General features: G+C 49.9%; 1 protein-coding gene across 2 annotated transcripts in view; it reads left to right on the top strand.

The window, feature by feature from the left end:
• Positions 1 to 235: 235 nt before the first annotated feature.
• LOC121275055 (zygotic DNA replication licensing factor mcm3-like) overlaps positions 236 to 15,064 on the top strand; it is a 37,289-nt gene continuing 22,460 nt past the window's right edge. For both annotated transcript variants that reach the window (XM_041182458.1, XM_041182451.1), the window contains exons 1-9: positions 236 to 344; positions 2,308 to 2,420; positions 3,516 to 3,724; positions 7,202 to 7,332; positions 10,184 to 10,422; positions 11,611 to 11,719; positions 12,220 to 12,373; positions 13,204 to 13,335; positions 14,449 to 14,657. In XM_041182458.1, the coding sequence (XP_041038392.1) occupies positions 276 to 344; positions 2,308 to 2,420; positions 3,516 to 3,724; positions 7,202 to 7,332; positions 10,184 to 10,422; positions 11,611 to 11,719; positions 12,220 to 12,373; positions 13,204 to 13,335; positions 14,449 to 14,657 (1,365 nt within the window). In that variant the 5' untranslated portion in view covers positions 236 to 275. The remainder of the gene's footprint in view (positions 345 to 2,307; positions 2,421 to 3,515; positions 3,725 to 7,201; positions 7,333 to 10,183; positions 10,423 to 11,610; positions 11,720 to 12,219; positions 12,374 to 13,203; positions 13,336 to 14,448; positions 14,658 to 15,064) is intronic.

Here is a 15,064-nt window from a genome sequence, read left to right as displayed (position 1 = left end):
GCTGGAGCCGGTGGGCGAGGCCTGTGCTGGTGGGCGTGGCTGGGGCCGGTGGGCGAGGCCTGTGTTGGTGGGCGGGGCTGGAGCCTGTGAGCGAGCACAGTGCTGGTGGGCGTGGCTGGAGCCGGTGGGCGAGGTTTCTCCCGGTGGGTGGGGCTTGTGCCGGTGGGCGTGGTCCATGTGGCTGCATCTGCCATCTCCGATTGGCCCCGGTCCCGACACTGACTATTACCCGCGAAAGCCGGGCACACGTGACCCTGTTTGGCGCGAAAGCTGTGATGGCGATGGCGGAGGATCCGAATGTGAGGGAGGCCCAGCGGCAATACCTGGATTTCCTGGATGATGAGGTACAAGCGGGAGAGAGCGGGGAGCGGGAATGGAGGGGGGGAGGGGGCGGGGGGGAGAGGGGCAGGGGTGAGGGGGCAGGGGTGAGGGGGGAGGGGTGGGGGGGAGGGGCGGGGGGAGGGGGGAGAGGGGCAGGGGTGAGGGGCGGGGGCGGGGGTGAGGGGGCGGGTGAGGGGAGAGGGGCAGGGGTGAGGGGGCGGGGGCAGGGGTGAGGGGGCGGGGGCAGGGGTGAGGGGGGAGAGGGACAGGGGCGGGGGTGAGGGGAGAGGGGCAGGGGTGAGGGGGCGGGGGCAGGGGTGAGGGGGCGGGGGCAGGGGTGCGGGGGCAGGGGTGCGGGGGGAGGGGTGGGGGGGAGGGGGGGGGAGGGGGGAGAGGGGCGGGGGTGAGGGGGGAGAGGGACAGGGGCGGGGGTGAGGGGGGGAGAGGGGCAGGGGCGGGGGTGAGGGGAGAGGGGGCAGGGGTGAGGGGGAGAGGGGCAGGGGCGGGGGTGAGGGGAGAGGGGGCGGGGGTGAGGGGGGAGAGGAGGCAGGGGCGGGGGGAGAGGGGCAGAGGGGCGGGGGGAGAGGGGGAGAGGAGGCAGGGGGTGAGGGGGGAGAGGAGGCAGGGGTGAGGGGAGAGGGGGCAGGGGTGAGGGGGCGGGGGTAGGGGTGAGGGGGCGGGGGCGGGGGTGGGGGTGAGGGGAGAGGGGCGGGGGTGAGGGGAGAGGGGCAGGGGTGAGGGGAGAGGGGGCAGGGGTGAGGGGGCGGGGGCAGGGGTGAGGGGGGAGAGGGGGCGGGGGTGAGGGGGAGAGGGGGCGGGGGTGAGGGGGAGAGGGGGCAGGGGTGAGGGGAGAGGGGGCAGGGGTGAGGGGAGAGGGGGCAGGGGTGAGGGGGGAGAGGGGGCAGGGGCGGGGGTGAGGGGGAGAGGGGGCGGGGGTGAGGGGAGAGGGGGCAGGGGTGAGGGGGCGGGGGCGGGGGTAGGGGTGAGGGGGCGGGGGCTGGGGGTGAGGGGAGAGGGGCGGGGGTGAGGGGAGAGGGGGCAGGGGTGAGGGGAGAGGGGCAGGGGTGAGGGGGGAGAGGGGGCGGGGGCGGGGGGTGAGGGGGGAGAGGGAGAGGGGTGTGAGGGGGAGAGGGTGGGGGGGGTGAGGGGGGAAGGGTGAGTGAGGTGGGGGGAGAGGGGGAAGGGGAGTTGGGGGGGAAGAGGGGGAAGGGGGGAGTGGGGGGGAAGGGGAGAGGTGGGGGGGAGGGGAGGGGTGGGAGGAGAGGGAGGAGGGGGGAGAGGAGTGGGGGAAGGGGAGGTAGGGGGAGAGACAGCGCACAGGCCTGCAAACTGCGTAGGGCTGTGGAGAGGGGGGAATGGGCTGTGGGGGGAGTGGAGAATGACTGGAGGGATATTCTGAAGCTGCTGAGGCCCCTCTTAGCCGAGCAGCAGCATCTCCATGTCTCTATTCACTGCATCATTGGGTGAATGCTCTTGTTAAATTCACTGAGCCCCTCCAACCCATTCAATCACATCCTACCTCACCTGTGTCCCTGTTCCACCCTCCCTCTCCCCTGCAGTCAATGCTGACAAGTTAGTTTTCTTTGCTTCTGTTATGTTTTATGTTTTTGGAGGCACTTGTCATAGAATATTGCTGTTTTGCTCCCTCTGACCTTTATGCCCCCCCCCCCCCAACTGTTGATAAGCAACAGTTCATGGTGCCTGATGCAATTCTCCAACCCCATTCATTCATAACAACTGGAAGTGAATGTTTGGGATGCAGAGCAATGTTTGCTACGTTCAGTCATTGTCCTGTTTATGGGTGAAGTTACTTTTGGAGTAACTGAGTCAGTCCGACTTAAACACAGTCACTCATCACCAAAGGTGGCACATCCCTGATGAGAGATTCATCAGTTTCTCTGGGTATGCCATGAGGCTTTCTATACTGTCACTAGCTGTTGTAAAGGAACCGCTGAAAGGATTAAGTTTTTGAATTTTTGTTCACAGCAAGATCAGGGGATTTATCAGAATAAGGTGAGGGATATGATCAGTGAGAACTTGTACCGACTGATTGTCAACATCAATGACCTGCGCAGGAAGAATGAGAAAAGAGCAACACAGTAAGTATCTTCAAACAGTGAGTAAGCTCAATTTTGTCACCCATTCCTGATCTTCAGCCCCTGTCATTGAGGGTTATTCTCTCTAGCTTAACGTTAAACTTATAGAGCAGAGGGGCAGGGGTGCAGGCAGAGCTGTCAGGCTCCTGAACCTGCTCTGCCATTCAGTAAGATAATAGTTGACCTTCCACATCAACTTCAACTTCCTGTCCCAGTTTCCATATTTCCTTATGCACCTTGGCCTTGTAGTGTGCAATGAGGCATCCACAGCTCTGGGGTAGAGCGTTCCAGAGAGTCCCTACCCTCTTAAGTGAAGACTTCTGTGCTTAAGTTTGAAACCTGCTTTTTTAATGTGGTTCAGTTGGCTGAGTGATCATATCCCTCTATTGGAGTGATGTTCTCCTGTTCTGTTCACACGTACCAATAGAATTGCAGCGCAGGGGGAGGTGATTTGATCCATCATGTTAGTGCTGGCCCTTTGAGAGAACTGTCCACTGAAGCCAACGTTTCTGCTCTTTCCTGCAGCCCTGCATATCCCTTTTCTCAAACATTTAATTGATTTCTTTTTGAAGGTTACTCTGTTGGCATCTTTTAGTGAGTTCCAGATCATAATAACTCCCTTTTCAAAAAAAAAAATCTCCTCAACTCTCCTTGTTTTTTTTTTACCAGTTATTATAAACCTGTTTCCCCTGGTTACTAACCTCCTGCTACTGGAAACAGTCAATAAAGTGGAACAATCAAAGCCCCTCCATGTTTTGACTGTCTCTCTGAGGCATGTTTTTATTGGCAGTGCCCTGCCAGTGTGTTGCTATTGAAAAGAGCGGTCCAGGTGGGATACTTAATTCTACCTGCCCAGGCATGTGGGAGACTAGAGACACTGCACTTGCTCAGCAAGAAGTCAGAGATCTTAAGGGCAGGTCACCCAATGACCATGGTGTGCCTGGCACAGTGATGTGGCAGCAGGATACCTACTGTACCTCTGGTTGGAGAAATTCTGTTCTCCGGGGCTGGGAAGGGGGTTACGTTGAACATTCAAAAACCCTGTGCTGAAACCTGAGTCAAGCTATTGCCTGTTACCTCTGTCTAACCCTCCCGCAGGCTTCTGAACAATTCTTTTGAAGAACTCTTGGCCTTTCAACGAGCATTGAAGGATTTTGTTGCTTCAATTGATGCTACCTATGCCAAACAGTTTGAGGACTTCTACATCGGACTGGAAGGCAGCTTCGGATCCAATCATGTCAGCCCACGAACCTTGACCTCTCGTTACCTCAGTAACGTTGTCTGTGTGGAAGGGATCGTAATCAAATGTGAGTCTTTTGATGGGGTGAGACTGGGTGGACTGGGCCCCAATAAGATGTAGATTGCAGTGCATCTTTTCATTTTAGTTTTTTAGCTCATGGCAGCTCACTGGTACTGTTGGCTGTGGGTTTAAGCCCATTGGGAGAAGTGAGCAGGTAAATATAAGTTGATACTTAGTGTAGAACTGTGGGGGAGGCAGTGGTGTGGTGGTATTGTTGCTGGACAAGTAATCCAGGCACCCAGGGTAATTCTCAGGGGCAGATGGTGGAACTTGAATTCAATAAAAATCTGGAATTAAAATGGAACCATTATTATACTGTCTTGTGCCGTGCATTGTCGACTAATGTCCTTCAGGGAAGGAAACCTGTCAGGCCTTCCCCGGCCTGGCCGACATGTGACTCCTCTGAAATGGCCACTCAGCCTTAACAAACAGCTACAAAGTCACCAAAAAGGAATGAAACTGGACAGACCACCCAGCATCAGAAACGACAATGGCAATCTCAGCCCTGTCAACCCTGTGAAGTCCTTCTTACTAAAATCTGGGGGCTCGTGCCAAAATTGGGAGAGCTGTCTCACAGACCAGTCAAGTGACAGCCTGACATGGTCATCCTCACGGAATCATAAATTACAGCTAATGTCCCACACTCCACCATCACCATCCCTATCCCTGGGTTTGTCCTGTCCCACCAGCAGGACAGGCCCAGCAGAGGTGGGGGCACAGTGGTATACAGACGGGAGGGAGTTGCCCTGGGAGTCCTCAACATCGACTCCGGACCCCATGAAGTCTCATGGTATCAGGTCAAACATGGGGAAGGAAACCTCCTGCTGATTACCATGTACTGCCCTCCCTCAGCTGATGAATCAGTGCTTCTCCATGTTGAACATCACTTGGAGGAAGCACTGAGGGTGGCAAGAGTGCAGGAGGGCACGCCGAGAGCAGCACCAGGCATACCTAAAAATAAGATGTCAACCTGGTGAAGCTATGACACATGCTGTTTGGCATGCAAGTAGTCCTAAGCAGCAAGTGATAGACAGGGCTAAGCGATCCCACAACCAACGGATCCGATCTAAGCTCTGCAGTCCTGCCACATCCAGTCGTGAATAGTGGTGGACAATTAAACAACTCACTGGGAGGAGACGACTTCACAAATATCCCCATCCTCAATGATGGAAGAGCTCAGCATGTCAGTGCAAAAGATATAGCTGAAGCATTTGCTACAATTTTCAGCCAGAAATGCCAAGTGAATGATCCATCTCAGCCTCCTCCGGAGGTCCCCAGCATGACAATTGCCAGTCTTCAGCCAATTTGATTCACTCCTTGTGATATCAAGACATGGCTGAAGGCATTGGAACAGTTATGGGCCCTGACAATATTCTGGCAATAGTACTGAAAACTTGTGCTCCAGAACTTGCCATGCCCCTAGCCAAGCTGTTCCAGTACAGCTGCAACACTGGCATCTACCTGGCTATGTGGAAAATTGCCCAGGTATGTCCTGTACACAAAAAGCAGGACAAATCCAACCCAGTCAATTACCGCCCCATCAGTCTACTCTCGATCATCAGTAAAGTAATGGAAGGGTCATCAACAGTGCTATCAAGCGGCACTTGCTTAGCAAAAACCTGCTCGCTGGTGCCTAGTTTGGGTTCCGCCAGGGCCACTCAGCTCCTGACCTTAGTTCAAACATGGACAAAAAAGCTCCTGAGGTGAGAGTGACTGCCCTTGACATCAAGGCAGCATTTGACCAAGTGTGGCATCAAGGAGCCCTAGCAAAACTGGAGTCAATGGGAATCAGGGGAAAACTCTCCACTGGTTGGAGTCATACCCAGCACAAAGGAAGATGGTTGTGGTTGTTGGAGGTCAGTCATTTCAGCTCCAGGACATCACTGCAGAGTTCCTCAGGGTAGTGTCCTTGGCCCAACCATCTTCAGCTGCTTCATCAATGACCTTCCTCCCATCATAAGGTCAGAAGTGGGGATGTTCACTGATGATTGCACAGTGTTTAGCACCATTTGCGACTCCTCAGATACTGAAGCAGCCCATGTCCAAATGCAGCAAGACCTGGACAGTATCCAGGCTTGAGCTAACAAGTGGCAAGTAACATTCACGCCACGCAAGTGTCAGGCAGTGACCATCTCCAACAAGAGAAAATCCAATCTTGTACCTTGACATTCAATGGCATTACCATCACTGAATCCTCCACTATCAACATCCTGGGGGTTACCATAGACCAGAAACTGAACTGGACTAGCCATATAAATACTGTGGCTACAAGAGCAGGTCAGAGGCTGGGAATCCTGTGGCGAGTAACTCACCTCCTGACTCCCAAAGCCTGTCCACCATCTACAAAGCACAAGTCAGGAGTGTGATGGAATACTCCCCACTTGCCTGGATGAGTGCAGCTCCCACAACACTCAAGAAGCTGGACACCATCCAGGACAAAGCAGCCCGCTTGATTGGCACCCCATCCACAAACATTCTCTCCCTCCAGCACTGATGCACAGTAGCAGCAGTGTGTGTACCATCCACAAGATGCACTGCAGGAATTCACCAAGGCTCCTTCGACAGCACATTCCAAACCCATGACTGCTACCATCTAGACGGACAAGGGCAGCGGATAGATAGGAACACCACTACCTGGAAGTTCCCCTCCAAGCCACTCACCATCCTGACTTGGAAATATATCGCCGTTCCTTCACTGTCGCTGGGTCAAAATCCTGGAACTCCCTCCCTAACAGCAGTGTGGGTGTACCTACACCACATGGACTGCAGCAGTTCAAGAAGGCAGCTCACCACCACCTTCTCAAGGGCAACTAGGGGTGGGCAATAAATGCTGGCCCAGCCAGTGAAGCCCACGTTCCATGAATGAATAATAAAAAAATAAAACCAGAAAGTTCTGGAATAGCTCAAGTCTGGCAGCATCTCTGGAGAGAGAAACAAAAAGAGTTAACATTTTGAGTCCAATGCAACCACTGTAGAACATCAGAGTGTTCCAAACAAAAGTCACATGGGACTTGATGTTAATTCTGTTTCTCTCTCCGCAGAGGCTGTCAGGCCTGCTGAGTTTTTCCAGCATTTTCTGTCTCTCTTTATGATTTGCAGCATTTTGCTTTTATTTTGGTGTAGTACTGTGTTGTGAGCGCTATTCTCTAGTGAAGATGTGAAGCTAAAACCAAACTGCTTATTCTTGTGGTTCAGGTAGTTTTTAAAGATCCCAAGGCATTATTTGAAGAGGACCCAACAGGACTTCCTGCCTCGTCAACTTTCCCCCCTGAGTCAGTGCTGCCACGCGCTGATTGAGTGATAGTTGCTGGTTGTGAGGTCTTGCTTGCTGCAAATGGCTGTATAAGCCAAGTGATGAGGCAGGGTATGGATGTAGATGCCCGTTCTAACCTCGCTGTGTAATCTCCTGCCCAGACCACAGCCAGGTGAGCATTCGCCATGTATGGGTAAGATTTATCGCCCTTGCTTTTTGTTCTCATTGCAGGTTCACTGGTGCGTCCCAAGGTGGTTCGCAGTGTCCACTACTGTCCTGCTACAAAGAAATCCATTGAACGCAAGTACGCAGACATGACATCTCTTGAAGCCTTCCCCTCCAGCGCTATCTACCCGACCAAGGTGAGGTTTCTGAAGCACAGCATGGGGGTGCTGAACTGGTTTCAGAGTTACACAAATTATTCTTGGCCCTCTGGAACTCGGTGCATTTCAGTTCACCTACAGAGCGTGTATCCTGAGGTGTGAAGTAAGGATGTGGATACTCATTACTGGGTGTGGGATGGACTCAACTTGTTTATTGTAACAGTGGCATTTACACTGAGTGCTCAGCTGTATTTTTGGTAACAAAATGTAGCTTCCATGAGCCATCACATGTCTTTGGGATCCAGGGGCCTATGAGTGGAAGTAGAGTGTCACAGGACTAACTGTTACGCATGTACTGAATTTATACCAGAGATTAAACACCAGCACCCTGATCCCTTTGAGAGTCGGAAAAACATGGCACTGGGAGTGAAACTGCCACTCGGGGCTTTTTATGGGGATTAGAGCTGCACTCGAGTTAAAGAATATCTCACAATTTTGATGGTATGGATACATATAAAATAACAGAGATTAAAGGAGATTACAAGAACCTTTGCCAGATCATTCGCAAAGATACCATAAAGTAACATAAAGAGACTAGAATATTAGTTGAACTACTGTAAAGCGATTTAAATCATTTTCTGTAGGGAATACATTCTCACCAGCTACATGGTGCCTCCTGTTGGTGGTAAACAGTCACCACCATCACAAAGCTGTCTGGATATTCATTTCTAGCAGACAGGATGGTTCCCCCATTGGGTTGTGGTTCTGTTCAGTTGGTCTCACTGGTCAGAGAAACTGTTCTGTTGCGATAAATCAAACCCCTTCATACATACCAGAGCATTTCAACCTGCAGAGAGAGTGTGATTTCATCGGGGGGCCAGGGAGAGGTACTGTGGGGGTGGGGGGTGGGGGGGGGTGTGGGGGTGTGCCAGGGAGAGGTACCGTGGAGGGGGGGGCCAGGGAGAGGTACCGTGGAGGGTGGGGCCAGGGAGAGGTACCGTGGAGGGTGGGGCCAGGGAGAGGTACCGTGGAGGGTGGGGCCAGGGAGAGGTACCGTGGAGGGGGGGGCCAGGGAGAGGTACCGTGGAGGGGGGGGCCAGGGAGAGGTAGACTCGGGGTGTGGAGGGTGGCAGGGGGAGGTAGAGTGGGGAGGGGTACAGTTGGGGTGGGGGAGGTTCAGTGATCCATGTGAGCTCCTGATGTTCTGCTATCTGATTTCATCTCATCATCTTGAGAATAATCTCGCCCAGTCATAATTGTCCAAGGAGACTGGCAGATGTTGATGTGGGATAAAAACTACTGCAATAAAGAGATCTGCAAGTGACATTCCCACCACTTTACTGATGTTTCTGGGAAAGGAATAAATTTAATTTTCCCAAGTAAACACTGTTTCCCAGGTATTAACTCACTGGCAGACATGGCCACTTACCACGTAGTGTTAAGCACAGGGGCTGGCTACTCCATTTGTGTGTCCGCTTCGCTTACGTTGTCTGCTCTTAACAGATCTATCCCTGGAGTTCTGGACATGTTGGTTCTTCTGACCCTCCTGAGCTGGCTGGTCAGAGTACGTGAAGACTTATCAGTGGATTTGACACTGTTCACAGTAATTGTATAACTTTAAGATGTGAACCTGAACCTTGTCAGCCTGGTCCGAGCTTGTTGGCATTCTGCCCTGTGTGGCAAATGTATCACCTGCAGCTAGTTTCACAGATAGATACAGCTCCATCCAAACCCCTCACGTTATGAGATAAAGTGAATGGACAGTGTTGGGACAGCCCTTTCCTGATGGTTTATGAGGCTTAGTAACTCTTAGCTTTTTGTGTGTTTGTTTCAGTGTTCTTAGACATCTCTCTTGTACAACACAGTTCCCCAGTTCATTCCATTGAATTTTTGGTGCCTTCTACAACGAAATAATTTTGAGCTGTGCTGGTCGTCTGTCTGATGAACAACTACAGAAATAATCTTAATGTTGACATCAAATTTGCAAAGCAAAAAGATTGTCTTTTTGTTAAGAACAGAATAGGTCCAAGTGAATTCCTCTTGGGGGCGCTTTGGCCTGTAATGTTGAAAGTTTGTACATCCCTGTAATCTAATGCCTTACAGACCTTGCCTCCTCTAAATATCACTGGCATCCTTTTTGTACTGTTTTTTTTTCTGTGGAGGAACAACCGAATGGTGAGGTTACTTGGCACAATGAATGGGAAGATCATTATCCTTTTGCCTAAGGCACGCAACATATGGCACCTGCTCAGGATTTAGCTTGTGGTAGCTCTGTCGAGCTGAGGAGAAACCTTCTGTAGCTTTTGGATACAGCGCCCAGTGACTCAGCATGTTAAAGCTCCAATGTTTGGGTTCCACCTGCTGCGATTTCCCCAGCGCACGAGCTCCCTGCATCGATCCTGCTTACTTACAGCAAAAGTCTTGCACTTCCCTATCAGCTCTTTCCTTCCCTGAAGACTGAAGATCAAGCAATCCGCTCTCATGAAAACAGGTTGAATTAATGTGTTTGGTTTGCCTGTTCGTTGATGTAGGAAATCTTAGTCGTAAGCTTCCATTAAGGTGCTGCCATGTCACCATCAAGACTCTCCTTTTCCTTTCGATTCAGCCAAACAGCAGCTTGTGAGTTGGTGACCTCTGACTGGTGGGGTAACTGAATAAGTATTATCGCCAAGTCCTTTAATGAGCTTGGGTTAGGCCTGGACCTTTCACTGAAGGGTTTGGTGTTACTGTGCCCCCTTCCTTTCTGTAGACCTGTTAAGTGAAGTCTGGATGCTGCAGATATGCTGCTCAGAGTTAAAGTAATATTTGCTACAAAAGAACGTTGGAGAGCATTTAAATAACCGCCTCTGTATCAGCTGCATAAACTTGTGCACTTTTATTAAATCCCCAGGACGAGGAAAATAATCCCCTGGAGACTGAGTTTGGACTGTCCTTGTACAAAGATCACCAAACCATAACCATTCAGGAGATGCCAGAGAAGGCTCCTGCTGGCCAGCTGCCTCGCTCAGTTGACATCATTCTGGACAATGACCTAGTGGACATTGTGAAGCCTGGTGACCGGGTGCAGGTCATTGGTACCTACCGCTGTCTGCCTGGAAAAAAGAACGGTTACACCTCAGGGACGTTTAGGTATGTCTGACGTGACTTGGTGCAAATGGCTTTAATCATTAGCACAGGAACGCATTGCACTTGGGGCCACCTAGTGCTGGGGTTTGAATGGAGTGAAATGGTGAGAAACATAACCCGTACACCTTTAACCTAATTCTTTATTCGGCTTCCAGTCTCCCACAGAAGGCCAGGTAAACTGTTCACCTTTTCAAGCTCTACCTGAGGGATTCGCTGCATTACTGCATGTTCCTTGATTGGTAAGGGGGATCAAAGGTTACGGGGAGAATGGGGCTGAGAAACTTATCAGCCATGATTGAATGGCGGAGCAGACTCGATGGGCCGAATGGCCTAATTTCTGCTCCTATGTCTTAGGGTCTTATGGTTTGACCTCTCTGAATCCGTCTATCCGAGAGTAAATATTAGTGTCAAAGATTGAGGAACCCAGTCTGTCAACCCCCTTTAGAACCTCAAATGTGTCAGTGAGAGAGTCTGCAAACTCCCCCTCGTGCCTTACAGAAGTAATGGGGAGATCATCTGGTTGAATCAACTCGTAAATAATTTTTTTTACTGAGGTGACCATTAAACAAGGTGAGCTTTACTGCACAAAAATTAAGAAATAATTGTTGGGGAAACATTTTATCAACATCTACTAACAGATATATTAAAAGCCTAAAAGTACCACCGCAGCTGTCTAAGAACAGTAAAAAGGGACTGCTTAGTCCATGGTCATTCTAAAAGATTTTGTAGCACCATTAAGCTTTTGTGCCAACCACTGTGATCCTTTCTTATCATTGCTGGGGGGGGGTGGGGGATTGGAGAGATGAAGAAATGTAATGGTTTGCACCTTATTTTTGCGATATTGTCTGGTGAAGTGGATGCTAACCCTTCGCGATATTGTCTGGTGAAGTGGATGCTAACCCTTTGCGATATTGTCTGGTGAAGTGGATGCTAACCCTTTGCGATATTGTCTGGTGAAGTGGATGCCAACCCTTTGCGATATTGTCTGGTGAAGTGGATGCTAACCCTTTGCGATATTGTCTGGTGAAGTGGATGCTAACCCTTTGCGATATTGTCTGGTGAAGTGGATGCTAACCCTTTGCGATATTGTCTGGTGAAGTGGATGCTAACCCTTTGAATAATTAAGGGGGAGTGATCTGGATGTACTTTTTCAGGTCAGTAAAAGCCATGTAATGAAACTGTTCTCTACAGGACAATCCTGATTGCCTGCAACGTCAAGATGATGAGCAAGGAGGTGTCACCGATGTTTTCTGCAGATGATGTGGCCAAAATCAAGAAATTCAGCAAATCCCGCTCAAAGGTAAGATTTGTTGAATGTGGTAATAGAGTCAATGATGTTAGGTTGGGGGGGGTTGCTGATACCATGTGTAGTTGATTGATATCAACAAAATAAATCCTCCGCTGATACCATGTGTGTTTGATTGATATCAACAAAACAAATCCTCTTTAATAATCACTTGCTTGAACTTGGATATTGCTGAAAAGAGAGACATAGCTAGGGATTTTCATCTTGTACTCACGGGTGTAAGAGGAAATGGTGTATTCCTGCCTCCTCAGCAATATTCTCAAAGAAAACCTTCAGGCCAGTTGATGCGTCTTGAATAATAAGTGAGTGTTTCATTTTTATGTTACAAAATTTTACTCTAGAGAGTCTGACCTCAACTTTTTACTTGTTTAAACGTTTCTGGGAGGTATTAAGTGTGTGTTATTTCCCTGAGGTCAGAGTCAGAAAGCCCAATTTCAATCTTTTTGAGGAGTCACTGTGTTCATTCACACTGCTTTCCTCTGCTCTGTTTCCAGGATATCTTTGAACAGCTTGCCAGGTCCCTGGCTCCCAGTATTCACGGGCACGAGTACATCAAGAAGGCAATCCTCTGCCTGTTGCTGGGCGGATCAGAGAAAATCCTCGAGAATGGGAGCCGGATCCGTGGTGATATCAACGTCCTGTTAATAGGTGCAGTCTGCAAGCATTACCACTGAGAGCTGGCGAACGTTCTGCTCTTTGTAGTTGCATTAAACTGATGGGTGTTTGATTTATCATGTTCACAGCTGAGGCTGAATCTTGTCACAGATTCTGTTGATATTTATCTTTGGCTTCTGGCTGTTTGCTCATGGTGGAGCTACAATTGGCTCCTACTTGGCCAATCACAAAACTGTGGGTACAGGAACAGGTCAGAGGTTAGGAATCCTGTGATGAGTAACTCACTTCCTGACTCCCCAAAGCCTGTCCACCATCTGCAAGCCAGTAGTGTGTTTGAATACTCCCCACTTGCCTAGATGAGTGCAGGTCCAACAATACTCAAGAAGCTCGACACCATCCAGGACAAAGCAGCCCCACTTGATGGGCACCACATCCACAAATTCATTTCTTCCACCACCAGCACACGGTAGCAGCGGTGTGTACCATTTACAAGATGCATTGCAGCAACTCACCGAGACTACTTAGACAGCACCTTCCAAACTCATAACCGTTACTATCTAGGTGGACAACGGCAGCAGACATATGGGAACACCACCACCTGGAAGTTCCCTTCTAAGCCGCTCACCATTCTGACTTGGAAATATATCGCCGTTCCTTCACTGTCACTGGGTCAAAATCCTGGAGCTTCCTCTCTAACAGCGCTGTGGGTGTACCTACACCACAGGGACTGCAGTGGTTCAAGAAGGCAGCTTGCCACTTTCAAGAATAATTAGGGATGGGCAATAAATGCCAGCCTTGCCCCAATACACCTCCCAAAACTGACTTTAAAAGAAGTAAATTTATTATCCTGTTCTTCCTGTCAGGTGATCCATCGGTGGCTAAATCTCAGCTTCTGCGTTATGTGCTGTTCAGTGCTCCAAGGGCCATCCCAACCACTGGCCGAGGCTCCACTGGTGTGGGTTTGACTGCTGCAGTCACTACTGACCAAGAAACTGGTAAGAGTTGATGATCAGCCGGTGCTGGTGGCACAGTTGGAGGCAGTAGCGAGGGAGGGACTGTAAAATTACCCCTTATGTAACGTCGGTGAAGTGGGGTGAGGGTGATTGTGTTGGGCGAGCGTGATTCGGAGCTACGTTTTGAAATGTCATTCAGTGTAGCTGTGTCACGTGGGCCCCGCGCACTCGTCTGTTCGAAAAGGAGCATGTCTGTTTCACTTTTATTCAGAATTCTTTTTGGGACTAATTTCAAATATTTGTAAAGCTTCCACCTGCCAGAGGGACCTCGCTTGTCAGTTTGGAATGTGGTTTCAGTGCAACTTCCCACAAATGATGTGGGGGTGCGGGGTAGGAGGTTTGATCTTTGTGGTCAGGGGGCTGGCACTTCACCTGAACTTGCTTTTGTAGCGCCTGTTGCTACTGTGGAGGTGCAGTGTGCTCAATTATTTTAGCAGTGTGTGTTTGCCATTTCATACATGTTGCTTCAACCTATAACCGTATACCTTCGAGAGCGGCCTGTACCCCAGGTTTTAGGATTCACTGGATGCAGCCATGCAAGCTGTGCAATGTCATTTAAAGGAAAGAGATTCTTGGAGGAGGATGCTTTCAGCTTGAGTTTGTTTGTAAAAGGATTTCTCCTGTAATAAGGGAAACTAGTTGAAGTAGAGAGGCAATGGCCTGCTGTGCAGCTTCTCAACAGGCTCTGTCCATCGTGGAGATGGGTGTTCCTGTACAGCTCTGAACCAATACTCAGTCCTTGCTCTGTGAGGAAGATGTGCATCATTCTTAGCTGGCCTTAGATATCACATTGATAATAACTGCTCAGAATATTTAGTGAGAACTGGGGAAATACTACAAGCGCAGAATAGTCATCCACACAACCTAAACTGAAGTGTTCCACAAAAACAACAGCATTGGCTTGAGCTATTTGTGAGTTGTGAAGGGTTTACTAGTGGTTTCTCATCTGCTGTCTTTAGAATGAATTGTTGGTCCGTTAGTGAGAGTTGCGGGGAAGCAGGAGTCTCTTCCTTCCGGGGCTCAATAAGAAGTTTGTCTGCTGACACCGCTTAAGTACATTGTTTAAAAACAGATTTCCGATTTTCTCTCCGCCAGGAGAGCGGCGGCTCGAGGCTGGAGCTATGGTTTTGGCAGACCGAGGAGTCGTCTGTATAGACGAGTTTGACAAGATGTCTGACTTGGACCGTACAGCCATTCATGAAGTGATGGAACAAGGTCGTGTGACTATTGCTAAAGCGGGCATTCATGCCAGGCTGAATGCCAGGTGCAGTGTGCTGGCCGCAGCGAATCCAGTCTATGGAAAGGTGAGGATCTGAGCTGTGATCAGGGGAGTCAGTACATATTGGGATTGGGAACATCTGGTGTGTTCTGCTGATCAGAGAGTTCATTTGTTTATCAGTCGATGTGCTTGACCTAATTTGTTTCCATTTTGTATGCTAATTGAGGTTTCTATGCTCTCTGCCTCTGATCAAAGGGCTGATGCAATATTTAACTGCGTACCCAACAAGTGTCAACATGTCAATGTTAAAGTAAAATACTGCGGATGCTGGAAACCTGAAACAAAAACAGAAAATGCTAGAAATACTTAGCAGGTCAGGCAACATCTGTGCACAGGGAAGCAGAGTTAATGTTTCAGATCATCAACCTTTTCATCAGAACACATCTGTGTGAACGATCTGTGAACATGCAGGCAGTTGCCCTGGGTAAAGAG

The sequence above is a fragment of the Carcharodon carcharias genome, chromosome 2 (assembly GCF_017639515.1).
Source record: "Carcharodon carcharias isolate sCarCar2 chromosome 2, sCarCar2.pri, whole genome shotgun sequence".
NCBI lineage: Eukaryota > Metazoa > Chordata > Chondrichthyes > Lamniformes > Lamnidae > Carcharodon > Carcharodon carcharias.
Note: the sequence above shows the minus strand (reverse complement) of the source record. Positions and strands in the feature narration are given on the sequence as shown.